The sequence below is a fragment of the Lepisosteus oculatus genome, chromosome 5 (assembly GCF_040954835.1).
Source record: "Lepisosteus oculatus isolate fLepOcu1 chromosome 5, fLepOcu1.hap2, whole genome shotgun sequence".
In the NCBI taxonomy this organism is placed as follows: Eukaryota; Metazoa; Chordata; class Actinopteri; order Semionotiformes; family Lepisosteidae; genus Lepisosteus; species Lepisosteus oculatus.
In genome coordinates, this window is record NC_090700.1 from 49,629,465 (window position 1) to 49,654,909 (window position 25,445).

At 44.4% G+C, this 25,445-nt stretch overlaps 1 protein-coding gene across 9 annotated transcripts; it reads right to left on the reverse strand.

The window, feature by feature from the left end:
• Positions 1-33: 33 nt before the first annotated feature.
• tp53bp1 (tumor protein p53 binding protein, 1) lies at positions 34-25,445 on the reverse strand. Of its 9 annotated transcripts, none has more exons than XM_015343167.2 (29): positions 25,217-25,445; positions 20,625-20,824; positions 20,169-20,253; positions 19,915-19,999; positions 19,313-19,398; positions 18,609-18,737; positions 18,302-18,368; positions 18,015-18,184; positions 17,659-17,785; positions 17,210-17,304; positions 16,856-17,067; positions 14,965-16,501; positions 14,542-14,658; positions 13,982-14,203; positions 13,549-13,615; positions 12,895-12,987; positions 10,221-10,611; positions 9,676-9,744; positions 8,880-9,032; positions 8,494-8,744; positions 7,607-7,771; positions 6,812-7,218; positions 5,812-6,003; positions 5,188-5,370; positions 3,324-3,512; positions 2,681-2,775; positions 1,709-1,908; positions 1,034-1,170; positions 34-357 (listed from the first exon to the last, which is right to left on the reverse strand). In XM_015343167.2, exons 2-29 carry the CDS (start codon positions 20,802-20,804, stop codon positions 164-166), a joined length of 5,898 nt encoding a protein of 1,965 aa, XP_015198653.2. In that variant the 5' UTR covers positions 20,805-20,824; positions 25,217-25,445; the 3' UTR covers positions 34-163. The 9 variants fall into 9 exon arrangements, with proteins under 9 accessions (XP_015198653.2, XP_015198651.2, XP_015198652.2 ...); XM_015343165.2 differs by having other exon boundaries at positions 20,625-20,839; XM_015343166.2 differs by lacking the exon at positions 25,217-25,445 and adding an exon at positions 21,815-21,936.

Consider the following 25,445-nt stretch of genomic DNA (forward strand, 5'->3'; position numbering starts at 1 on the left):
CGAGAAAATAAGATGTAAAAAATAAAACCATAATAGAATGAAACAGTTTATTCATAAAAATTGAGGGATAAAACTATATACAGGAAAGACATGCACCAGAACAGTTACAAACACGGGACATTTTGAAAGCCTGTGAGAGGGGTTCTAAAGGCAGGGGGAGGGGTTAGGGAGGGGGAGTGTAGTCGTGTCTGTACTGGGGCTGGCTGTCGTAGGCGAGCTGCTCCCCCACAATCAGGCTCTGGATCAGCCACTCAGGCGACACCACGGGCAGCTCCAGGGCCGCTGCGCACTTCAGCACGGACTCTGGGCACGAGCGGTCCGTCACCAGCAGGTCGAACATTCCCACCGAGATCGCTGCTGCCGGAACAGGGAAGAGGGCCGTCATCAATGAGCTGCTCGCAACTTAGATGTAGCCGAGGTGACGGTTTATTGTGTGGCATTTACATATTAAATTAGGAGCACCTGATGACTATACACGAATCACAAAAGGTAGAGGGCAGTAAATAGAAAAAGAAGAAACCTGGACTACTGCACTGTACTTCCCACACCTTTGTGTCAGAGCAAGTGGATTTCTGTTAAGGCATGGCTTCAAGATTACTTAAAAGAAAACAAGTTTAATGAGTTAATAAATCAGACATTCCACATCATTCACAGTCTCTAATTGAAAATGTTATACATTTAAAGTATAAAGGCATCATTTTCCATGAAATAATGCAAGTGGATACTAACCCAATGACTTACAAAATAGTAATGAAACACAAAAACTCAAGTTTTTAAAAGGGTTCAGAAGAATTAAACGCAAGTTCCTTTGTTCAAAGTTGAAATTTAGATCTTGAATGGTTACCGTGACAGCTGCTAGAGACCTAATTAATCAGAAAGATGGTTTTAGGTCAGGCTGCTTGTTACTGTGCAATATGCAAACATGCAAAGTCAAGGTAGGACATTTTGTTCAGGGTTTGTCAGGTTTCTTGTGACATGAACACAGCACAGGGTCTTGGCCTCAGGACACAATATGATGAGGAAGGGCACTCACGCGGGCTATCAGGGTCCACTTTATACTGGCGCACGGAAGAGGCTCCGCCCATCATGAGGAGTTCGGCCCAGAGTTCCACAGGGTGCTCCGAGACCAGCAGGACCTGCAGGGACTGGAAAGGGCTGCGGCGAGGGTGCCTGCAAGTACAAAGCATGGGTCCTGAGCAGGACTGGGAACCAGCACTTGCAGTACTTAGACGTGCTCTTCCCATCAAGCACTGTGACAAAGCAAGCTCTAGCATAAACCTTCTAAACATGGGAGAGGTTAGTGGAGAAGAGGTAATCGAGAGGAGGCCACCCAGGATAGGATAGCTCATTTGGTTGCTGGTGGTAGCTAACTGGTCTGAGTTTATCTCATCCAGCCATTTCCTGGGAGAAGCCAGCTTCAACACCAGAGCTGGGCAGTATTTTCCACATTCCCCACAACCCTTTGTGTAAAAAACGTTGTTTAAATATTACTATGTGCAGCTAAACCCCACTCCTTCATAGCAGCAGAAATTGTTGGAGAAAAAAACAATCCCATCTTCTGAACTGTTTAAATTTGAGACCGTGAGGCATATTAATTTATGTCAAAAAGAAATAAAGCAAGGCTCGTGTGAAACTGCTCATATCTTGAGGGGTTTTGGTGCACTTCTTCAGCCTAAGTAACCCAAGCCTCATGTGCTCCTTGTCTTACCACTCCACGATGCGGTTGTCTGGTAGCCCCACTCCTGCAGGCAACAGGTAATCCTTATAGTTCAGTAGCTTGTTATCGCGGCAGCAGTACTGCACCCACAGGTGAGAGACACAGGGGACCCCACTTGCCACACACAGCAGGTATTTCTGGGTACGGCAGTACTGGTCTGCAATCAGGAGGCTCTGATAGGCTGCATTGCACTGTGGAGGCAGAGTTAAGCTGTCAGCATCCCAGAGATTTATCATCAGAGACGTGATTGAAACATTTCAGTCTAATCAAAATCTCTCTGCACTCCTACATTTTTAACATCATTAATACCTCTTTTGCTCAGTTCTTTCACTGCACTGCCAGTTTGTAAAACATTCATGTCAGTTTTTCCTTTCTCGAGCGTGCTCAAGCCTCTTCCTTCTGTCCTTAAATTACAAATAAAAAGAATAATTTGATGTTTTTTTTTTTACATGGATGGAGTATCCTACACTTAGGTGAAGGTGGAAATCCTGGTAGTGGAAAGTTCAAATTAAAACGGAGAAAAAACATTTCAAAAGTTTGAAACTGTCCAAACTGTTTAAAAGAGCATACCCAGGGACACAGTGATCTGGGAAACCAGGTACAGAGCTTCAGCTGGAGTAGGACTAGGAGAGAGGAGAAGCTCGAACAGAGTGCAGTATGGTTAACCAGATCACTTTTATCAGCCATATACAATTTCTTGCATTAGGAATTTGTCTTTTCACATACCCCAGTTTGCTCTCCATGACACACACAGGCACACGGACGGGGAGAGAGAAGCTTGGGGTCAGAGTGCAGAGTCAGCCATTTATACGGCACCCCTGGAGCAGCTGGGGTTAAGGGCCTTGCTCATGGGCCCAGCAGAGTAGGATTCCTCTGCTGGCTGCGAGATTTGAACCGGCAACCTTCCAGCCACAGGTGCAGATCCTTAGCCTCAGAGCCACTGCACCGCCTGCCCTCACTCACCTGTCCCTCATTGAAGTCCTGAAGGATGTAGCCCCCTCCCGTTCTCAGCTGGCTTTCTGTGTAGTGCTTGTTATAAGGGGCTGTTTGCACATACTCTGTCAACAAAAACGAACATGTCACACCACGCCTCTTCCATTTACTGCATTGTGGTCTGAATTTGAACTCATTTCACACTAAGCACTATTCACTATTTTGGTGATTGGTGGAAAACAGTGGTGGAATTGTCCCAGTAGTGCAGCAGTGTTGTAGGAAACGGCAACATTCTCCATTTAGGGTTTTTATCTATGCATGCTGACTGGACACATACAGAGGTGACTTATGTGGGATTGATAACGCAGCCATGTGAACTAATTTTGCTACCTTTGTTCGAGGAAGGTGCACTAGCGTGCTGAGGCTGTTTTACTCCAATACTAATTTAAGATTAGTTACTTTCTTTACAAAGCTGATAGAGGAGACTGCAGTATCCTAACCTGAGTTGCTATCACAAGAAAAAAAAAAAACATAATGGCTTTTAGCTCTTTAAAACATAAAAGAACCTTATGTAGATCTTCAAAGGGTTTTTTGAAAAAATTGACTATTTTTATGGTGAAAACAGATAAAAAAAAATGGAGCCTCTTCTGGTGGCTGTACCAGGCTGCCTCACCCTCTTCTCCCTCGCTGCCAGGCTGGTTGGTCTCACGGTCGCTCTCCGAAGAAGCGGTCAGCAGGAAGGCGTAGCCCAGGAAGAGCGTAGCGCTCTGGGGGAGAGGCCCATGGGTCTCCACCAGCTCAGCGGGGTCCGAGGGCAGTTCGGCGCCACTCTCGGAGGTGTTGCATGCTTCCACACGCCGCCCTGGAGAGAGAGGAAGGGGGCAAGAGAAAATAAAGGAATCTGCAGCACGTCTGCTTAAGGGCTCTGAGGGGAGTATGAGAAGGAACCAAATAGGACTCCCATTGCAATGCAGCAAGATCTATTTCAGTTTACTTGAGCTGCAAACACAGTACATAAGCCTAGAGCAACAGCTACAAATAAGCCATCTTGAATGAATCTGCATAACCAGACACATGAAAATAAAATAATACTGGAAATGTTGTGCTATGCTTTTGTTTGCTATGTGCAATTGGCACAAGAGCCTACAGGTAGCTTAAACCTGAAATGGATCATCAATCAACTGCTGTGCAATGGGAGTCATCTTACAGTATGTGCTTCCCTGATAGGAGTTCAGTGACACCAAAGTGTGAGCCAAAAACAAAGCACCTGTCTATTCTTAACCAGTATATAGACAGGCATCCAAGACTGGAGAGAACATGGACACACAGCAAACCCCCAAGAATGGAACTGGCTCTCTTTTTTCAGTGAGTTGTGACTTGTCCCCACTTCCATAACACTTCCTCACATGCAAACAGTCACAGCATTGGACTTACAGATGCTCCACAAAAAGTACCTAAAAATGAGAACAGATGAGTCACATACCATTTTTGCAGAGAAGGGAAAAGGAGGACCAGAGGTTAACAAGAATTTATCAAGGGCAAGATGAACACAAAAATGTTTTCCCTTGTAGATGACAGGAAGCAACACTTGCAATACACTTTAGAAATAAGACATCCAAACACGATTTCAGAATTGCAGTGAAAAGACAAAAAGCAAACTGCCTTTCCAGAAATCCTTAATTATAATCCACACCCAAGAAATGAGTTGAATTCTATCCGATGTCATATGTTAGACGCTATAGGCAAAACATTTTGTAACTCAAACCTGATATTTTATCCATACTAAATTAATAATGGTTAATGATGCACTTGCGAAAATATCAACACTCAGGTGGGGTTGATGTTAACCTGTTTTTTTGTGCCGTGTTTGTTTTGAAGAATGACTTTATAACACATTTTTACTCAAACAGACCTTAGTGGTGTATGAACAAATCGTACGTACATATGTCTTTAAAGTATTTTTCACTTGTCTTTGTTTTTTTTGTCTTTCTCCAATGCAAGCTTAAGTTTCGTTCTGTGCAGAAGCAGAAAGTAATACGGATTCATCCCATTCCCCTCTAAAATCCAGCAATATGTATTTTTAATTTCACATGAATATATAGGCCTACAAAAACAGGCTCAAAGGCAAAATCCCAAAAGAGAAGAAAGTATCACTTTTTTTTTCACACTTAAAGTGTAGCTAAATAAATCTTGTGCTGGTCCTACAATTGCAGATGTATTAACCCCTCGTGAAGCTCCACTACACAGTGCCTTTGTTTTACATTAGCGTGACTCAGTGGAGATCTGCAACTCCACTTGAACTATGAAACAGGGAAAAAAAATCAGACCGGATGTAAAATCAAATCCATTTTATTGATAAAAGCATAAATATGTAGATATAAAAGAAACAAGAAAATGTGATTATTTCATAGTCTTAAAAGTTCACACTGATTCTTTTCAACAATTAAAACGAAGGGGAGGGCATGTATAGGGCAGGGGGAGGGATGGGGTCAGTCATTGTCATTTATCTCCCTCCTCTCTGGGTGGGGTGTCCATACCAGTTTTGGGACAGGCAGACTTCCGCCCTCTCTTGGCGGGACACTTGTCTTCCTCAGCAGCGTTGATGAGCTTCCTCTTGCCTGTGTTGCCGGGGGCTCTGGGGCTCTCGCTGGGCCCGCGGGTGGGGGTCCCACTGGCCCCCACGTTCCCTCTGCGCTTCCGCTTCCCCTCCACCAGGTTATCTGTAGCGGTGAAACTCTGGTTGAAGACCAAGACCTCAAGTGCCATCGCAATACTGCCCCAGTTTGCTATTCAGAGCACTACATCTCCAGAGAGCACAAACTCTTACTAAACAGAGCGGTGCCCAGGAATAATTTCCACCAGGCCCATCAACCCAAATTATTCTTGCCCATGACTTCTGCTTCTTCACAATTTCAATGCGATTCGCTCTCAATTTTCTTCAGTTTTCATAGACTCACACCTTACAAATAGCACTTTATAACCTACGACTTACTGTATAATCCTGTCAATGTATTTTGTAAATAAACTTTTCATATCAAAGACAACGTAAAGAAACTTAATATCATCTGGAGATAAACCACTGGAGACTTATATTCTGCAGAGCCAGGAAGAAAGCCAAGTCAGCCAGGCCCTCAGCAGGCCTGTTCCTCCTCCTGCCTTACCCAGACTGATGTCAGAGGCCTTGGTGAGGGGAGTGACGGGCTCATAGGGGCCCAGGCCAAACTGCTCCCTGAGCCGGTTGCCCTGCTCCAGTGACAGTATGACCGCCATCCTCCGGTACCACTTGCGTTGGCCATCCTTCTCCACGCAGTAAAAGAAGTCAGAGCCCTCCTTCTTATGCCCCTTCACCACACCTGTGTGGGCGTAACAATCACATGGGAAAAGGAGTTGGGACACATCTCACTGGATGAAAAGGCAGCACTTCAGTACTGGGCTGTGTGGCTTGAAAAAAAGACAGCACACAGTGCAAGTCTAAAGTTGGAGCAATTGCACGGAACCACACAGCACCTCTTAACCTCTCAGGTTCAAGGGGGAAAACATGTTCCACACTCCTTGATACTCTCGTTTTCCTGTTTGCTGGAGTTTGCCTATTAGGTTTTCACCCTGTCTTTGTGCATCGTGTGTCTCCTGCAAGGGCTGTGCATATTTCAGTGTACGAGTATGAGACAGGAACAATCCTGCGTGGGAAGGATCAGAAAGATTCTCGGGGTGTGCACACATTGTAGTGGAAAAATACAAATGGAACACAGATCTTTTTTAGGCGGTGGGCACTTAAATAAATAAAAAAAAAGAAGCCTTTTCCTTCCAATTAACAAACAAAGCATCATTTGAATTCCTACAGTATAACCACTTAGTCACCGGGCTTCACTGATCTCCCCAGACTAGAGCCAAGCCAACAGGGCACACAGGAGAGGCTGGGGTCTCAAGCTCTGCCTTCTGCAGGCACATGCCCTTGAAGGTGTTCAACTGACTGCCCACAAAATGGGAAAGAGGCATTTGGATGTATCCTGACTCTGGTCAATCAGCCAATAAAACCACTCTGGGTCAGGCGAAAGGTTTGTGTTCACCAGCACTGAACACATTTCCACGTGTGGAAAAACGGAACGAGTTAAAGGGTGCGAGTGGACGTGGCTCGGGGGGCTCTGTGCGAGTTCGGCTCACCTGCACTGAAGTACTCGTCCTCGGAGAGCGCCGTGACTTCGGTCTCCAGTGGGATGGGGTCGCACAGCAGGATGTCCTTGCCCAGCACATCGCACTCGTAGCCATCGTCGAAGAGCAGGCGGAACCGGCCCGCTCCCGAGTCGCGAGTGATGCAGCCGGAGTAAAAGTAGCCATTGGAGGACCACTTGGCCACGACGCGCAGCCCCACAAAGCTGCTGGCTCCCCCTCCGGTGTCAGGAGACTGGGGCGGCAGCACCCCAAACTCGGGGGAGTTAGAGCGCCGCAGGGGCCTGTGCTCAGGAGGGCTCTCCGACACATGGGCACACATTTGGTTATAGGGCTCATCCTCGGAGGACGAGCTGGGCAGACCTTGGCCACCGTCCCTTGATGTGGGGGTCCCACACTCCCTGCGGAAAGCGGGAGGAAAATACAGCTGGTCACCCATCCCGAGCTGCTAATCACTGACTTGGTGCTCTTAGCTTGAACAGGACGCATCCCTTCGTCGCACTGGTGGACAAAGTCATAGATTTCAAAATAACAGTTCAGAGAAAACAGATGTGAATTACAGAAATAAAAGTAAAAAGGTGGAGAGACACGGGGAGAAAGAGTGTGCACACCAGGTTGAAATACAGACATATGAATGAGATTCAAGGCTTCAGATCACGTTTGTACTCGGTTATAGAACTGGTATAGTTCTGGTATCTGCAGAATGAGTCCACAGGTTACCGAGTGTGCTGACAGGTGTGAAAAGGGAGATGCCGTGTGGCTCCTTCCTCCTATTCTCATAGGTCTCACCTGGAGAAAGGGGTGCGGGACGTAGGCCTGCCTCGTCGCGCCCTTCCACGGGGTGTTAAGGGGGTGAGGGGCCCTGTTTCCAGCTCTCTCGCTCTGTCTTCTGTCCCCCTGGACCCACCTGGCCCATTTGAGCCCCCCTGCTGCTGACCACATGCCTTCCGGGGGCTGGGGAGACAGACAGAGAGGGGTCAGAGCGCACACCCTGCAGGAAAGGCCTTGGGTCTAGTCTGCGCAGGTGGCCAACAGCAGTGGGTAGAGACGAGGCTTTCATCACCAAGGTGGGCTGGGCTGGGCTCTTGGTTCCCGTGTGGGATTTGAGTTGGTAGTGTTTTGTTTGTGATTTCAGAGTGGGAAAAGTTGATCTAAATCTAAATATAGTTTGTTCTTGGTGTGCTGGGCTCATTCATTTACCTTTCTTACCCGTGAGGCCGTTCTAAATAAGACCGTGGTGTCTTTGTTCTTTACTGCATGGACACTGTGCGCTGTGCTAGTCCTGAGCTGCCAGCCCTCATCGCACACCAGCCCAGCTTGCGTCACAAAACTGTGGGAAGATCATCTTTCCGCCACGCTAACAACATGCTCGCCTTCGGACTTCAGTGAGGACGATTTGTTAAGGAAAAGCAGGTTTCTGCACTTCCTGATTAATCCTAAAACTTAATGTTTAATTCTCTCTCACCTCATGAGTGAAAGATTAAAGACACACGGAGTTCGGAAAGGCAGCAGGAAGCTGGGGGGGCAGGAATTAAAAACATGGCACAGAGGAGGAGACAAGTGTGATGACACAGAGAAGGGCAGACAGGTGAAAGAGCACTCCTCTGTGGGGCGTGGGGAGGGAGACAGAAGGACAGGGGAGAAGAGGAGAGAGGGGAGGCACAAAGGAGAGTTACCTGGCGAGCCTGGCAGAGGCTCCGCGGTGAGGTGGCATGATGAAGCCTCTGGTGGCATCCTCGGCGCCCATCCTCCTGGCAGGACCAGGTCCCCCACTGCTGGCCCCGCTGGAGTTGCGCTGGAGGCTGGGCGTCTTGGAGGAGAGAGAGCTGACGTCACCCAGGTCACCTGAGGTCATGGAGCCAGCAGTACGGGATGGGGAAAGGTCGCTTTCCACCACGCGGCAATCCACCAGGGGCTCCTCCGATTCCTGAGGCACACACACCGCGATCAGCGATGCCCCACGGCACCTCATAATGAACAGCCAGATTGGAACAGCGTAGACAAGTTCCTATGGACTGCTCTGCAGGGCTTTCTTACGGTGCAAGTCTCACACAGCCCTCACCTCCGTGACAGTGCGGTCCACTTCCTTCCCGTCCTCGTAATACACATCGGTGATGATGCGGGTCACGACCGTGCGCACCTCCCGAATCGTCCGCACATGCCGTCGGACCGACTGCCCCGGAGGGGGTCGCGGAGGGGGGGACTCGGGGTCTCCCTGGAATACAGAGCAACACCTCAGACCTGACGCACAAGCCCCCCGTCCCCATTATCACTCACCCTAACAAACTCAGCCTCTAGCTTGATTAAATTTGTGTTGCAAATTTTTTTTGATGGTTATTTTTTTCCCCCAACACTGCTGGTGCTAACTTGTATTTAAGTTGTACGTTATTTAACTTCGTTATTGTTGCTGCTGCTCTTCTCCGTTTCTGTTTGGCGATTCCTTAATGTCATTGTACTGGAGCTTACATGCAAATAAGCATTTCACTGCGCTTCGTATGACAAATTACCTGAACAGAACTGATTTTTTTTTTTAAAACAAGACTCTAATGAACTTAATCATTAATTCATCCACAATTTCAAAAGAGTAGGAACTGGTCCAAATACATCTTAAATGCCCATGTGCAGCTCGTTAGGCATCTTTACTCATGTGGGTTTCAAAGTATCATTGCGGTCTTTAGATGGCTGGTGTTCATTCCACAAAACATCATAGACCCAGTCACAAAATGGCACATTGTAATTATCAAGAGAGTATTCATAGAAACACAAGATATAACGCGCACTTCAACAAAACAAAATACTCAAACTGTAATTATATACCGAGACAGCATGCGTTACTAATGAAGTCCCTGCTCCAGTACCTTGCTCATTACCTGCCGGGGCCCACTAGCGTCGAAGCTGGTTTGCTGGGACACCGCCCTCTGCTGAAGCTGGAAAACGAGCGAGGATGTTACAAACACTGGATTGAAAAGGTTTGATAACAGGTTCATTTAAGACCTCTTACAATGTATCCAACTGCTTGCACCCTCTGTCCAAGAGCTGCTCCATCATCGTTTCATTACCAACACTCAACATAATGATCTTTCCAATCGAGAAAAGTGCTGTTAAATGTTACATTAACGCACGGCTCCATATACGTCACGGAAATCTCATAGTTTCACTCACAGGTCTATGCTGACACAGTAGAATGACATGTTTAACTGAATGTATTTCACTTTGCACCTTGGGGCAGTTAGAAAAATCCTGCCTCTACCAAAAGTATATAAAAAGGTCCACAGGATATCAAAAAATGAATACTAAAATACATTTCAATAACCAATAGAAAAGGAAACCTTGTTGATCGTATCCGTCAGTAACAAAATTGAACAACTTAAAAATGCCCTATACGCTACATCTGCTCCGGTACCTTCCTAGGAAGAGTGGGGGTGCCGGTGGCATCAAAGCTGGTCTGCTGGGACACTGCTCTCTGCCTCAGCAGGGCCCTGCTGGCGTTGTCAGTCTGCACGGTGGCGCTACACCTCTCCTCCTCCTCCTCAGCCAGCCCCGGTCTGCCCTCTGTCTGGGTCGCAGTTTCCTCCAGCCGCCCAGATGCCAGAGCGTCTGTCTGGATCTCCTTCTCCCGGACGCTGAGCCGCTGTGCCCGCTGCCGGACCGAGCTTCCCTGACCCGCCTCTTCCTCCGGCGGGCGGCTCGAGGACTGGTCGGACTCCTGGGGGGCACGGCTACAGGGCACGTGTCGAAGAGGCAGTGCCTTCTGTCCCTCCTCACCTGGCTCTCCCTCCTCCGACAGGCCTCCTCTGCAACAACACAGCTGCTGTCAAGCACACTGCGAACAACACACACTTCACCCTGTTGGTCTTCAACATGGTGGATGATCCTGAGCAGTTCTGTAATCTACACGTGTTTAGCCGTTAATAAATACACGCGCACTCACTCTCATAAGAACTGTAAGATCCAGGAGTTTGGACTTCAGGCATTTATTCTACAGCTCAATCTTCTTAAATATTCAACTAAAACTGTATATGCTTCATGGCACGTTGATTCAGAATGGAAAGACAGCTCAGCGCAAAATAAAATAATAAAGAATTCTGATAATTGCCAAGCAGCACCTTGCTTTATCAGCATGTTGTTGAAAGCAATATATGCTTTCAGACAGGCTGGGTTGAAACACGCAGCTCAGCCAAAAAATGTTCTACACCGTACACTGCAATAAAGTCAACAGAAACAATGATTCAAAATTGTTAGATTTTATAACTTGTTTTTTTAGCCTGCTGTTGGGTAGAAAGATTTACATTAATTAAAATACACTTATTGGTTCATTGATATCTCATTGTTTTTTTAAATGAAGGGACAGATTTTGATTTTACAAGCTGAAGCATTATAGTTAAGGAGCAAGAAAGGGTTGGAGTGGAAAATTTCAGAACAAACAGATAGAACAAATGGTTCATGCTCACAGCATCACTTAAAACGGCAACGGGTGTTATTATAAATATGTTTATTGCAAGAAACTACCTGGATGTGTTTCAATTAGATTTCTTTCAAAATTGTTTTCCTAGTATTAATGAAAAGGTGTCATTCAAGTCTGAACACACCACGGCACTATTTTATTTATATTTGTCTATTGATTCGGTTCCCAAAAGAACTCTTATTTTACATTACGTATGTGGCAGCAATCATAATTTCCAATTTGTAAATTATGATATTTACATAACTGTGGAATTATTTGGTATCAATGCAGCTGTTATTAAATGTGTTGTTCCTTTAGAAACCAGTCAACAACAAGGTTAAAAAATCCTTTCATAGTTGTACTTGTTAGCTAGTAGACCTAAGTAGAACACCTGAAGAAGGCTCCATAGCCAAAACGTTGTGTTTCTTTTCAGTATGGAATAAACCTTTACCTTATCCTAAGTAAAACAATGTTTTGACTCTGTGAATTTAGCCTTTCATGTCATTTATTAGGCATGGCCCAGAAAAAATATGTAAAATAACAGTGGCATAATTTAATTAATTAGGTATACAATGCAATCCTTACTGAAAAGGAAGATGTAATTCTTTTTAGAATAAAAATGAGAACCTGCTGAATGAGATCTTCAGTTCAATTATTTGCTAGCAAAAACTCTTGAAAAACTAAACAACTTCCTCTTGTTTGCAATCTTTTTCAGTTTTCAATTGATTTTCTCTGGCAATTAACGCGAGGGAGAGAGCAGCTGTTTTGCAGGTCAGACTCATTTGGATGTTGGCAGCCATCTTGTCTGGGCATGCTGGGAACACAATGTGCCAAGCCAGCTGGCCGGCAAAGAGTTAAATTATTATATAAGGACAATTATTTACAGCTGGGTCCTGACACACACTCAGTCCAGCCAGAGAGGAGGAGAGCTAGGACTTAGAGATCCCCGAGAAAAACCTTGAAGTGACTTTGCAGCAAAACAAATCCAGTTGCTGCTTCTCCTCTTCTCTGGGGAGAAATGCTGGAGCTCAGAATAGCACCTCAGTCCAAGCACCAAAATTCACAAGTGGGTCAGGCACTAGCACAACTAACAGCAACCATGCTGACGACACAGCCAAGCCACTCCAGGACCTACTTACAGGTTTCTAAAGATGTGGTGCACCTTGGGAGGTTTAAATATACTTTCCAAAGACCGCAGAAGGTCATCACTGCACCAGAGTGAGCAGAACTAGTAAGATGTAAATGGTCTAATCAAATGCTGAAGATAACTTTGAGATAACTGCATATTTGAATGAAAAACAAATGGTTAGAGGGTCAAAAATGTAGAATGAAAAGTGTGGTTTGAATTTCTAGCTTAGCGCAACAGATTCTAAGCAAGAGCTTCACAATACTAGAATTTCTACTGGCAGTAATGAGCAATAATAGGATGCATAGCTAAGATAACACTGAGAAACAGTAACAATGCTTTGAAAGTGCCAAAGTATTTCTTGCTAAAATTCTTCAAAAACAACAGCAGATGGCACAGGAGCCAATCAGAATCTTGCAACGGGCTTCCTGTGTGGCTGACAGAACTAAGATAAGCCTCTGTGCGACTTCAGGTCTTCAAAGGCAGGAGGGGAAGGCAGCACTGTACCTGGTGGGGGTTCTGGGCCTCTCTTTCCCCGCTGCCTCCACCTGCCTGCGGACCTCACACACACGGCTGAACACCGACGGGCTCCGCAGGGGGCTGAGAAGGCAGAGAGCACGGTCAGCCGTCTGACAGAGAGTGGCTCGTTATCGCCAATGCCAACCGAACCTCTAAAACAATGCTGGCACAATGTGTATTGTAGCCTTTTTAAAGGCCGCTTTTTGCTCACTTTTTGCAAAAAAAAAAATGTTTGGATAATTTAAAATAAGAACGTAGCAGGAGGGAGAGGAACTTTACACTTTGTTTCAAATCAACTTGCAGTTTCTCTGAAGGTGACACATTCCAGTGCTGACCGGTCTTATTCTATGCGGGCCTTCAGCGTCCAGGGAACTGACATTACTGGAGGAAACTCCATTTAATACGGAACAGTGTCCAGCCTTTAATAACCTCATCCATGTTATGAAACATTCAGGGAAAATCGGTATTTCAATTAAAAGTGTATTATACACCAGGGATAAGTCTAGCCAAATGTCTAAATGAAATCCTGCTTTCAGCAAGATTGAATCATTGGCTAAAATTAGTGGACAAACCCTGGAATCATCTCACTGATGGAGCCCTTCTTAATAAGCTGCTGCATGCCTAGCAACAGTGGCAGGTTACCTGGTTACAGCCTTAGCAACAGTGGTAGCCGTGGCAACAGAGACTTCCTCTTCAGATAATGCTGGTTCTGGAAACAAAAAGAAAATTAATGAAAAGCACTCAAGCTGAGCATCAGATATTACCACTATGTAAGTAAACAATTATGTAACAGCTGCAGTAAGGAACTGCCAGCTGCATGTGAGTTTCTTTTACCAATTTATTTTTCAGTACGGCTAAGGGAGCATTCAGAGACATTATTGATCACCAATATCTTTTCAGGTGGCAAATAACTAGACAAGGATGGGAAAAGGACTTGAGTAATTTCTTTGTGGTGTTTTTAAACACTACAAAGATAATTAAAAGTGTATTACACTCCAAACTGTAGAGCATAAAACAAAATGTCACATTCAACGTTCACAACATTAATTGTCAGCCTTGCGACACCAGATCGTACTCTGCAGACTGAAACATGCCGACTCTGGGCTCTCTTCATTCACTGGGGTCACCAGCTTCATCCTCAGGCTCAGTTTTGCATCACGCTCTGCCACCGCGAAGGCTGAATCGCTTGTGACCCCATCTCCGCCACTCTCCTCTGCCATGATGTCACTGGTGGTCATGGCTGTCTCCCTGCTGACATCACCAGTGACTGCAGCTCTGACAGAACATGACCCCACCTCTGCAGAAGAAAATAACCAGAAACACTTAAGACGCTCACAACGCAGTTTAAAAAAAAACAACAACAATTTGTTTAAGGCACATCCAGAGGTACGAAACCCTGCATTATGTCATCATGGATCCGAATTTTAATCAATAAGAGATCCATTTAGATTTTTACGATGAAATAACTTGTCCTGAGAAGATAAACCTCCAAATCCAATTACTATACTTAAATGCTCACAGAACAGATATGCTGTCACCTCTACCACAGGTAGGTCAGGTATATGTGAATGTTAGAAAGCAGGTAAACTGAGGCATAATGGAGTTTAATGGAGGCATAATTTAAAGGAAACTCACCAATAGGAGTGCTGTGTCGGGGAGTCAGTTTAAGATGGTCAACTGGGGGGGGTGTGGCAGTAGCTGCTGGACGAATCAGCTCTCCTTCCTTGGGAAGAGTAAAGTGAAACGGGATTTCTAAAGGACAAGACAAAAGAGTACCATAAAACTCAGCAGCATATGTATTAAAACACTCCAATCACATAGCTGTGATTTATGAAAAACATCCAGTTTATTCTAGCAATATGTAAAGATTTGTGACCAAATCATATCTTTGGAGGAGCTGAACTAAGAAAAACAAAGACAAAATCAATGTGAAAAATTTAAAAGAACTTTTGCAAGTCTCAGACAACTTTCTTTTAATCTCTAGAAAGTTACACGTGAGGATTTGTCTTGAGCTGGCTGAACCAGGTCAATCAAGGCACACATATAAGAAGCACATACCCCCAGAGCTGTCACTCAGGCTCTTGGCAGCAGAGTTCTCTGCACTCTGACTTTCCAGCTCTCCAGGACACCTCGTGTCCACCACCTTGTCTGTACGCTCTGCTGCCTCGTTGGTCTCAGAGGATTTCTCAGAGGCCTGGTGCACGGAGCCATTACTAGAAGGTACAGACTTGTCTCCCATCATATCCACTTTTGTTCCCTTTGCTTGAACATTATCTGGAATATCAGGAACATTGGCAGAGTCCTGAGAGGAATCCAGGATCACTGGCTGGGACGATACAGTTTGTGCCTTGTTGGGCTGTAGGGTCACCTCCTCGTCTTCTTTCTGGAAGTCCCTCTCACTCTCCTCTATTACTATCACACTGCTGGGAACGTCCTCTCCATCCCCAACACTTTGCCTTTCCACCCCTGGGGGACTGTCCCGTTTTGGGATGCTAGGCTCCTCTGGTGCTGGGAAAGATTCCTCTTCTTCCATTGGCTCTGGAGAAAATGCTTGGCTCTGAGACAGGGCAAGGCAGAGGCCTGACCCCTCGTCCTCTTTCTTCTCTTCCTCCATCTGAACCGGTTCTTCCTCTGAAGTGTCCACAGTCACATCATCACCCTCAGGTTTCCCTGCATTCTGCCCGAATTCCTGATCTGAAGCTTTGATCGAGACGGCCTCCTTGGATCTGGATTCTTCGGGAGCCTCAGGACTCCTGGACTGGATTTCCATTGCCTCCTCTGGAGTCCGAGGGTCGGCATCCTTGGGAATTCCTGAGGAGGACGGTGCAGATTCGGAAGTGGCGGGCTTAAGGAGATCAGCTGCTGCCGGACCCTCCTGAACGCTGCTGGTGGTGGCCAAGTCTACAGTCTGAGGGTTAGGGGAGGAGCTGCTGGGGCTGGCTGATCCTGCTGGCTCTGCACTTTGCAAGCTACTTGGTTTTGTCAAGGCTGTTGCTTCTGATGCTCTCTGCATGTCTGTGGCCGAGCCAGTGACCGATGCATTGGAAACATCTGACACATCGTTGTCCTCGTCTGCAAATTTCTCAGCTTTAGCATTCTCGGACGGGTACGAGTCTTTAGCAGTTTGCTCGATGGAGTTATCCTTTATCGCCTTGGGCCCCTCAGAAACGTTTAATAAACTACTTTCATTTGGCTGCAGAGTGCCGGTAGCATTTCCCATGTCTTTCTCCTTTGTTTGGCTTGCAGGCGTGACTGAGGGGTCATTAGTAGCGGCTCCTGCACTGTCACCCAGCTCCTCTATTTGTGTTAATTCACTGTCATCCTCCTCCTCCTTTCCTTGCGTTTTCTGGAAAAGACTGCTGCCCTCACTGTTTGTAGAAAGCTCTAATCGGAATGACTCCTCTGGTACACTGGGACCTGACTGGCAGGGATTTGCTTTGTGCTGCTCCTGTCTACTGGGCTCTGCCTGAGTGTCTTTAGAAGACCCCGTCTCCAGGGGCCTTAAGGGGCTATCCTTGGGAGGCACCTCCTTATTGCCGCTCTCTGCCACACTGCTGCTACTAGCCTCCAGGCTTGGAGTTGGGACAAATATATCCTGCAGAAATAATGAGACACAATGTACTGAGGGACTGAGGGCCACAGAGACAGTATAGTCTGGCAGCATTAAATGGGCTTGCAAGGAAACAAACCACCAGCAAAAATAACCAACAGATCACTCCCCTACTTAAGAATGACAGAATACCAAACAAAATTTGTCTGCACTTCACAAGTTTCAAAAAACTAGGTTACAGACTCAAATTCCTTTTGTGCTTCATTTTTTCAGAAAAAAACTGTTTCATCTGGCCCATTTTACAGAAATTCTAACTATGTACATTTTACTTTTAACTTAAAATACTTTAGTCAGACTGACTTTGTGCACTCATGCAGGTATATGCGTGTATATACATACATGTGAGAATTCAGGCTGGGATGGCACAGGGAGAGTTTTCTCCAGCACCAAAGCAGGGGAATTACGAGACTTTGGAGATGAACTTATGGGATCTGGGTGGGCATGGAAGGACTCAGTGGGGAGTTGGTCCGTTTCCATTGGCTCTTCTTCTTTCTTCTGTGGTTGTTCAGCTTCATCAGGAGAAACAGAAGTATCCATGGGTTCATCATCACCTAAACACAAACCAAGCAAGCAAAAATAACAGAATCACTTAACCGAAAGTGACCTGTCATTAAAAAAGAACTACAACTGGCAGAAGCAACTGAAAAGAACCATAAATGGGAAACTGCTTATTCCTAAAGCACTAAAAATTACCTGGTTCATCTTCCTGCTCTGTGGGCGAGTTGGGAACAATAATGGGTGTTGGGCCAAAATTGTCCTGAGAAGGGGCCACAAATTCAACTGAGTTCCTAAGGGGAAATGCAAGCAATGATTTAAATATCTAAATGTCAACCCACCCCTCTAGGGAAAAAAAATGTTATTTCTTAAAATCCTTCACAATTCTTTTGTTTTAACAATATCATTCATAGAATAACGTATCTGCACGACTATATTGAATGCCTCAGGTTGTGACTAAGCAACTATTTTGTTCTTTGTTTAAATTACATTGTTAATTGTTAATTACATTGTTAAATAAGACATGTATAATTTACCCCAATGATGATAAGGGAATAATAACTGTCCTATGATAAAAATATTATCATCATCAGTTTAAATATTATCATCATAAGAGACAGTGCAGAAGGACACAGCGGGACTCATACTGGGAGAGGCTCTCCTGGACTAGGGTGGTGTGGCCGGAGAGGTGTAACAGACGGAGGCTGTTTGCAGGGGTTGATGCTGGCATCCCGGGGGTCTCAGGTTCAGCCACAGTGCTATCCACAGTGGAACCTGCACAGAGACAAAGCACTCAATCTCTGAGTCACACAGCAATCAACAGTCTGCAAGTTCCTTAAAAATATCAATGGGGGATCAAAACAAAAATCAACTTGGTCTTTTAACAGACAAGAGTGTGCATTGGAAAACCGAAACAAGCTATCAGGAATTCAATTCCAAAATGTGTAGTTTTTCTCTGGAAATGGTCATGGTCCATGAGAGGACCAGGTCAAGGCCTGTGCACCTGTGTCATCCCTCTCAAAGAGATCCTCCTGAGTGGAGAGCTGGGAGTCCTCCTCCTGCGGGAACACCTCTGACCCCTGCCCCAGCAAGAAGTGGTGAAAGGTCATCTTCTTCTCATTGGTCACTTCCCTGGACTGCAGCTCAGTGGTACAACTGGAAGTCACCTCTGACCTGCAGCACAGGAATCACACACCTTAAACAAACTGCTACATCAACTGCAAGCAGCCCAGCATAAGCCAGATCATGCCAGTTAATCGTGTATCATTACAGGACATCATCAAATGTTACCTTTTCGAAACGTCATCCTGACCAGGGGGAGTCAGGCTGTTTTCCCCCGTTATACTCTGCCCCCTGGCTGTAGGAAACAAAAGAAGTCGATAAATACCACCCCCATCCTCTAGCAGGTCCAAGCACTGCAGTTATGTTTATGTTTTGAACGATGAATGAAACATCACTAAAATTGATTTCTGGAAGGTTTACAGAAGAGTCAGAGACAAAGTTTTTGCAATATACAGTAAATTAGAAGTTCCAACCTAATCCCTGTCCATGCAACATAGTAAACCAATAATAATCAAGTGCAATGTGCAACACTCACCTTGGTTAGACTGCTTTTGAGGGCTCTCAGTCACTCTCCCTGAAGTGTCTGTCTCTTCCCGGCTCTCATGCGCCTCTCCAAGACCCTGACTCTCTGACAACTCCAGGAGACCGAACTGCGACGTTCCTACTGCACACACATACAGGTATAAGCAAGGCCGTGCCCCTGAACGTTATTTGAAATGATTCTGCTGTTTTTTTTAGCATATTACAGTATATCTAATTTTTTTAGTTCAACAAAACCCAAACTAAGCCCACTAAATACCAGATGGTTCCTTAAGCTTCTTCACTTTTAAAGGGCCTTGTTTCCATAGTCAATTTAGCCTGTTCCTCCTTATTACCAGCTGCATGTTATTTACCGTTTTATTTTACCGTTATTTTTGAGCCAACCCGGCCACCTTCAAACAATTTAGGCTTTATCAAATAACACAACTTTAGGAAGCCGTGAAACGTTTTAATCGCTCACACAATCCTTCAGATTGTTTTATAATAACAGTGCCAGAATTAAAATATTAAAATGATTGAAATCTGGGAAGCACAGAAGTCTTGAATAAAAATAAACATCTGTATCCACCACTAAGATCTTTCACTCTCTAATCAGCAACTCAGTTTTGTCTCAAAGCTTGTCAAGTAATGTAAGAAATACCATATTGTGTTGAATAGTATCACATGTTTGGAAGTCAGGTGTGTGAAGGCAGACAGTACCTTCAGACTGGGCACAATGTGTGGTGGAGTCAGCACTGTCTCCCACGTCCTCTCCAGCAGACTCACTGTTCACGGTTCCCAGGGCCCTGGGCAAGGAGCATACACATCGGTCCCACCCACAGCAATTCAACCGTCTGCCTAGGTCGGCTACCTTCCGCACAAAACAGGGCTTCTCAATGCAATCCTTTCTATTCCACAGCAAGGGTTTAATTATTTAATGGCTCACTATTAAGCTCCATTACAGACCTTGCTGCAGGAAAAGAGTTACGTCATAGGGAAAAGTTTCTTTTACCAGCCTTGTAGTAACTGCTGCCCAAATCCTTGTACTGTTCAAATAAGAACACTCAGCCTTTTCATGACCAATTCCTGACAACTGAGAGGCCAGCATGAATATGTCTGGAAAATGTCATGAATAAACGAAAGGCACTGCATTAATTTCACCCAACTTGCACATGAACCAGGTATAGAATATTTAGAAATGCAGAACAATAATTCTCATTAAGTGTAAGGTGTGATCTTCCTTTGGTGTTTTCTGGTGAGATATGGGAGTTTTAACTATATTATTACTCTAACTATACGGAAGACTATTATTCATCACATACCTTTTTGGGCTCTTAAGGGGGCACACAAGCAGCTGACTGTGCTCCTCAAGGGCAGAGCTCTGGGTCTGGTTAGAATCCACAGTGGCTAAAAGAAACAACAACAAGAGAAGAACTTTGTAAAATGCCTTATCATGGAATGGTGCTCAAACACTAGTTGAAGCATGACACTGTGTAGGCAGTCCCAAGGCTTCAGTTCACCAATCTTCCTGTCTAGCTTAGGCTTATCTGCTCCTGGTCTCCCCAGAAAGTCCTACCCGAGCTGGGGTGCCCGTCACTCTGTCCCTCCTGCTGGCCGTCCCCCCCACACCCCTTGCCGCCCAGTGGAGAAGAGATCAGCTCCTTGGAGAAGAAAAAAAGACAAAACAAAGGACATTTCAGTGGGAAGTCTCTTCATTTCAAACATATACCCTACAAGATTGGTTACAAGAGATCAATATCATGCCCCAGTTTCAATTGTTTCTGAACTTCTTTCAGGACAATATGGATGATACAACTTGCACCACATCAGCTCCAATGACATTTAGTTTTTGTATTTTAGATATAACAGAAAATATGACAACATTTGAGCAGTGCAGTAAGGTCATTTTAAAACTAAAGGAATTACTAGGGTCAAATACTACTGGATGCATAATGCCAGGAGAGCACACTTGAGTATGCAGCATCTTTCAAATATGGGGAGCATCTGTGGTCACTCTCCCTCAGGGACTCACCAGAACTGGGCTGTGTGCGTGCGGCTGCAGGTTCGAGAGGCGTTTTGCGAGCAGAGTTCGATAACCACTCTCGGGGTCCTCCTCCAGGGCGCCGCTGTCGGGCTGGGAGTCCTCCACAATCAGGCAGGGGTTGTCTTGTGTGGGGAGGCTGGGCTCCAGCTCGCTGCCCCCTGGTTCCATGGAGATGGGATGGGCTCAGGCTGCAGAGACACAAACTACATCCAAGTCTCACTTCAGGGGCCGGAACTTCAAATCAATCAAACTTCCCCGACTCTGCCACCTCTATTTCCAAACCTTTAGAAAACTGTCAAAATAGGATTTACAGCCCAAGGTGTTTTCCCAGGGTGCAGATTAAATTAGATAACAATCAGAGCAAGATGTTGTTGGAGAAATAGATCTAGAAGGTCTGTTAAAAAATGAGTGTAAGGCATCTGGTGACTCAGTGGCTTCAGCAAGAGGCAGTTTGGGCAACAACCCTAGTTTTTAACGTTTCCTTCAGTACAGAAACAGTGGTATCAGCGTACAACAATGCAGCTACACATGAACATCTCAGGCAATGTTTCCTGAAATTATCCGTCCTGCTACATTAGAAGGGCAATCGTGAGTTATTAGAAGACTCACAATTCAGGGAAAAAATTAGGCTATCTTTAAGATTTAATTTTTAGTATTTGTGAATATTGCTTATTTTAAAACGAGTTTAAAGCGTTTGAAAAAAGAGCTGAGAGATTACGTTGACAAGCATACACTCTTTCATTTAACCACAAAGGTCCACACAAGCTGGTTTGCGCCTTAACTCTCACGAGGCAAAATATCAAATTCGTTCTTTGCAAACCTTTCCTTGCAATTATACTTAACCTTGAGCGTGCGGTCATAAAGCAAATTGAATTCCACAGTTCCTGCATCACCTGCAAAATGTGTAACCTCTAGCACGATCATTTATTTCCTTTAGTGTGAGATCTTTGTTAGCGGTAGCCTCTTTCAATGCAAGCAAATAAATGATGCAATGCGCATGGAAAAAAAGATACAATAAAATTACAGTTGCTGTACTCTGTTGACAAAGTACTGAACTACTGTACGAGTAGTCCCGGATCCAATGACTTTTTTGTGCTAAACCATCAGACACCGAAAAGTTACCATAAATCCTTTTCCATACTTCCTTCGGACCCTTAAATTCTTCTTTCCAATCTTACCTGATTCGAATGGGTACGCATAACCCCTCAACTCCCCGAACCCCAAAACGTCTGCCACTCCATCCAGCTCTGCCCTTTCTCTTCCTTCGCGGCACACACAACCCCAGGGACAGAGCCGATTGGCCCGCACACGTAAGGTCATAGTTCAAGCCATCCCTGTTCCTTGCCTGATTGGTTGCAAGTGGAAAAGTAAGGCGTTTTCTTGCACAGTGAGGTGAGGTAACTGTAGTCACAGAGATACAGCCTTCACCACGTGTCAATACACTTCCGTCCACTTCGTAGAAATGCGAAGACTTGTTTATTGAGAAAAAGTGTAAGATTAATCTAGCACGCTGCCCAAAACTAAGGGATTCAGATCAATTTCTTAAATCTGTGTAGTACATTACGTTTTGCTTCCAAATAATATGTAACACTCATGAGTAACTAATGAGGAAATTTAAAATCTCCGTTCTGTGTCTGACAGATACCTACTCTGTATGGAGTAAGGAGTGAAAATATGTTAAACCGATTAAATAAAGGGGGAACTTTTAGGTACATCAGACTTTGCAACAGCAGAGTGGGGCTTAGCCAGGACACCAGAGTTAACATCTCTGCTTTTACAACCAGTGTCGTATGATCAATCGTTTGACTTGTTCTGACCTCTGCCCATGGGAACTCCACCCCAGTTTTTAAGGGAGTGCCATAGAACAGCAGCAAAAAAAACATTCCAAGGGCAGCACAGTGGTCAGCATTGTGGCTTTGCACCACTGGGGCTCTGAGTTCAATTCTGGATCTGGGGTACTATCTGCATGGAGTTTGTATGTTCTCCCCATGTCTGTGTAGGTTTCCTTTGGGTACTACAGTTTTCTCCCACAGCCCAAACACATATTGGTGGGTTAACTGGCTTCTGGGAAAAGTAGACATTAGAGTTGTGTATCTACTGGAAAGAGTACTGAAAATAATAAATGTACCAAGGCTTTTTGCATTTGTCTGTAGCTGATTTTTAAGTCAAAACCTTGTTTTATTGATAAGCTACCTATTGTTTATAGAGTGTCAATAGCTATGGAAGTCACAATAGTGGTTAAGTACAAATCATGACTCAATAGTAAACTAAACATAATGAAGCATCACTTCAGTAGTGAATTAAGTGGATCTTCTCCTATTTGTACAACAGCTTGTGGCCCATTGGAATGAAAATCATTATGAAATTATTCTTATTCCTGGTGTTGTTCTTTTCTGTTGCTAATCAAATATTCTAAAACACTACTATGGCTAAGCACTTTTTTAGGTATAAGTATCAGTTGGGCTGAAATAATAAGTACAGTAGGCAGCACATAAAAAATAATTGAAAAGCAAACAGCTCACTCAGAAATTTGAGCAAAACAATTAAGCAGACTGATGGAGTCACTGCTTTCAGAAGAAAAATGTCTGCAGGTGGTTAAATGGCTGTAAATTGCTGTTATGCTCATAGAGTTGCATATCTGGACCATCTCTCCAGCATCGCAGAGTACCTGCATCTGTTGCCATAGTAACAAATGATACACAGTTTCAATTGTTCACTCTCTGACTGAATGCTAGGGGCGAGGACAGGATGGAAAATTCACAACTTACATGCAAGCACAAATCGCAGCAGGGAGGCAGCCTTTCTTGTGCGCTAGAAATACCATATTGAGAGTTAAAGAGATTCATAATTCCCACATGCTGCACTAAAAGAAAACTAACATTTAATTTTATGATGAAAGTTTTTTTTTTAATTTCTTACTGCATGTAAGATAAAGTTACTGGATAAACAGCAGACAATAACCCTTCCACTATTCACAGAGGCAGTGCAGTGGAAGCTTCTCTTAATAGCATTTTCACTATGACCTGCAAATATACTTCAACCATGCTTTTAGATTTTGAGTCAATCTTTGTCTTCTTTCTTTACAAATTGTGGCTGAACTCTTTGCCTTTTCAGAAGCTCTATGGCTATTAAATGATGCAGAATAATGTTCATTAATGTGAGACCTCAAGGCTCATCATGAATGAATTTCCCCCGGAGTGGGACCTGAGTTTGATAGGATGAAGCAGTCTAAACTACAGCAGAAGTACCTAGAGCAGTGTACATTAAATTATGGCATTATCATTGTCATGGCCACAGTAAATTCCAGCTATGCCACAGACAACCTTTTCAAATTAAGTTGACAGTAAAGCAGGCTTAACAGTCAAAACATTGTGTTTCTTCTTTTTGGTTTTTGAGTATGGAATTAAACTTTACTTGTCATATTACCATACTACAGTTTTCAGAGGGAGGGTTTTAAATCTTCTTGCTGTTAGATAGAGACTACAATTTATTTGCAAGGAGACAGTAATGTATCGAGAGCTATAGCCAGTAATTTATCAGCAAAATCTAATAGGACATGTTAGATTCAAAATCTGAATGTAATCTGAACCCAAGCCAAGATAGAATTTGAGCTACATCATCCTCTAGCTTTTAAATGGCCTTTTGTCCTTTAAAAAAAAAGCTTGTACTATAGTTACATTTAAATTAATATATCATATGTCAAATATTTAGATGGAATATAATTTATTGAATGATTTCCACATGCGGAAAATAGGCACATCAGTAAACACAATAGACAGACAGATCAAAAACTGTTTTTGATGTGGCTGTCATCTGTACTGTATATTACACATTTATTTTTGTGTGCCGATCAGTGACAACAACTGTGGGAGGCTGTATTTAGGAGAGGGGATATTGGATCAACGCCTCTTTCACCCAAAACAGCGTTTATGCCCAACATTAGGTAAATTATATTTCTTAAAAATTACAACTCTGCGTCCCCATCAAAGTAACTGATACGAAGGTGTGCTCAGATTCAAACTTGTTTGTTGATACAAGGTAATGGAAAGGACATGCATTTGATGGAAAATTGATCTATTTCTGCTCTATACCAGTAGGTACTGGAGAGATGTTAGGCATTTTGAAAATTTCACTCAAACGGATCTAATATGAGCATTAGCTTTCAGAACATTGCCGATATACCACTTTAATAATGGCCAAAAGTAAGTTAATATTAATAATGTTGAATTCTTACGAGAAAACAGTAACGTTACTTACAAATCGCTATTAAAAAGACCACGTATAGTACTGTATATAAACAGTTCACACTCAAGGACCCTACTAATATTAACCGGTAATTTAAGAAAAACACCCCTCGTATAGCCCTGACCCAGGTGGAGAGGAATCACAGCAGCTGAACGCTTGTATAAGCTGATATCGTCGGGACCAGAAATTGTCAAAACGTCGTTAAACGAGCCTGCCCTTGTAGTCACATCACCCATGTCACTACATTCTACAACGCTGCCGGGGAAAGACAAAGACCGATTCCTGGCACTTAAGCCCCTTCCCTACCACCAGCGCTTAAGAAATAGCAGTCTTACCTAGTAATGGCGATGTCTGCTTTTCGATTGATGCTTTTTTTGATGAGGATTTTGCCAAAATTGGCAATGTGTTAATTTCGTCTGCCAGGTTCCACTGTCTTTAACAGCGCCGCTTACAATTTCTCTCTCGCACTTTGCAACTCTACCAGAAACGCTGGGTGTGGGAGACATGGGTGCCACTTAAAGATGCAATGGCATTTTTTGATGAGCGCGTATATGCGTGCGACTA

Excerpts from the sequence above, each read along its gene's own strand:
- tp53bp1 (XM_015343167.2), bottom strand. The coding sequence starts at position 20,804 with ATGGAACCAGGGGGCAGCGAGCTGGAGCCCAGCCTCCCCACACAAGAC. Across the intron at positions 14,204-14,541 it reads CCGACACAGCACTCCTATTG|AGGTGGGGTCATGTTCTGTC; the intron begins GTGAGTTTCCTT and ends TTTCTTCTGCAG. Across the intron at positions 8,745-8,879 it reads TGGACCGCACTGTCACGGAG|GAATCGGAGGAGCCCCTGGT; the intron begins GTGAGGGCTGTG and ends TGTGTGCCTCAG.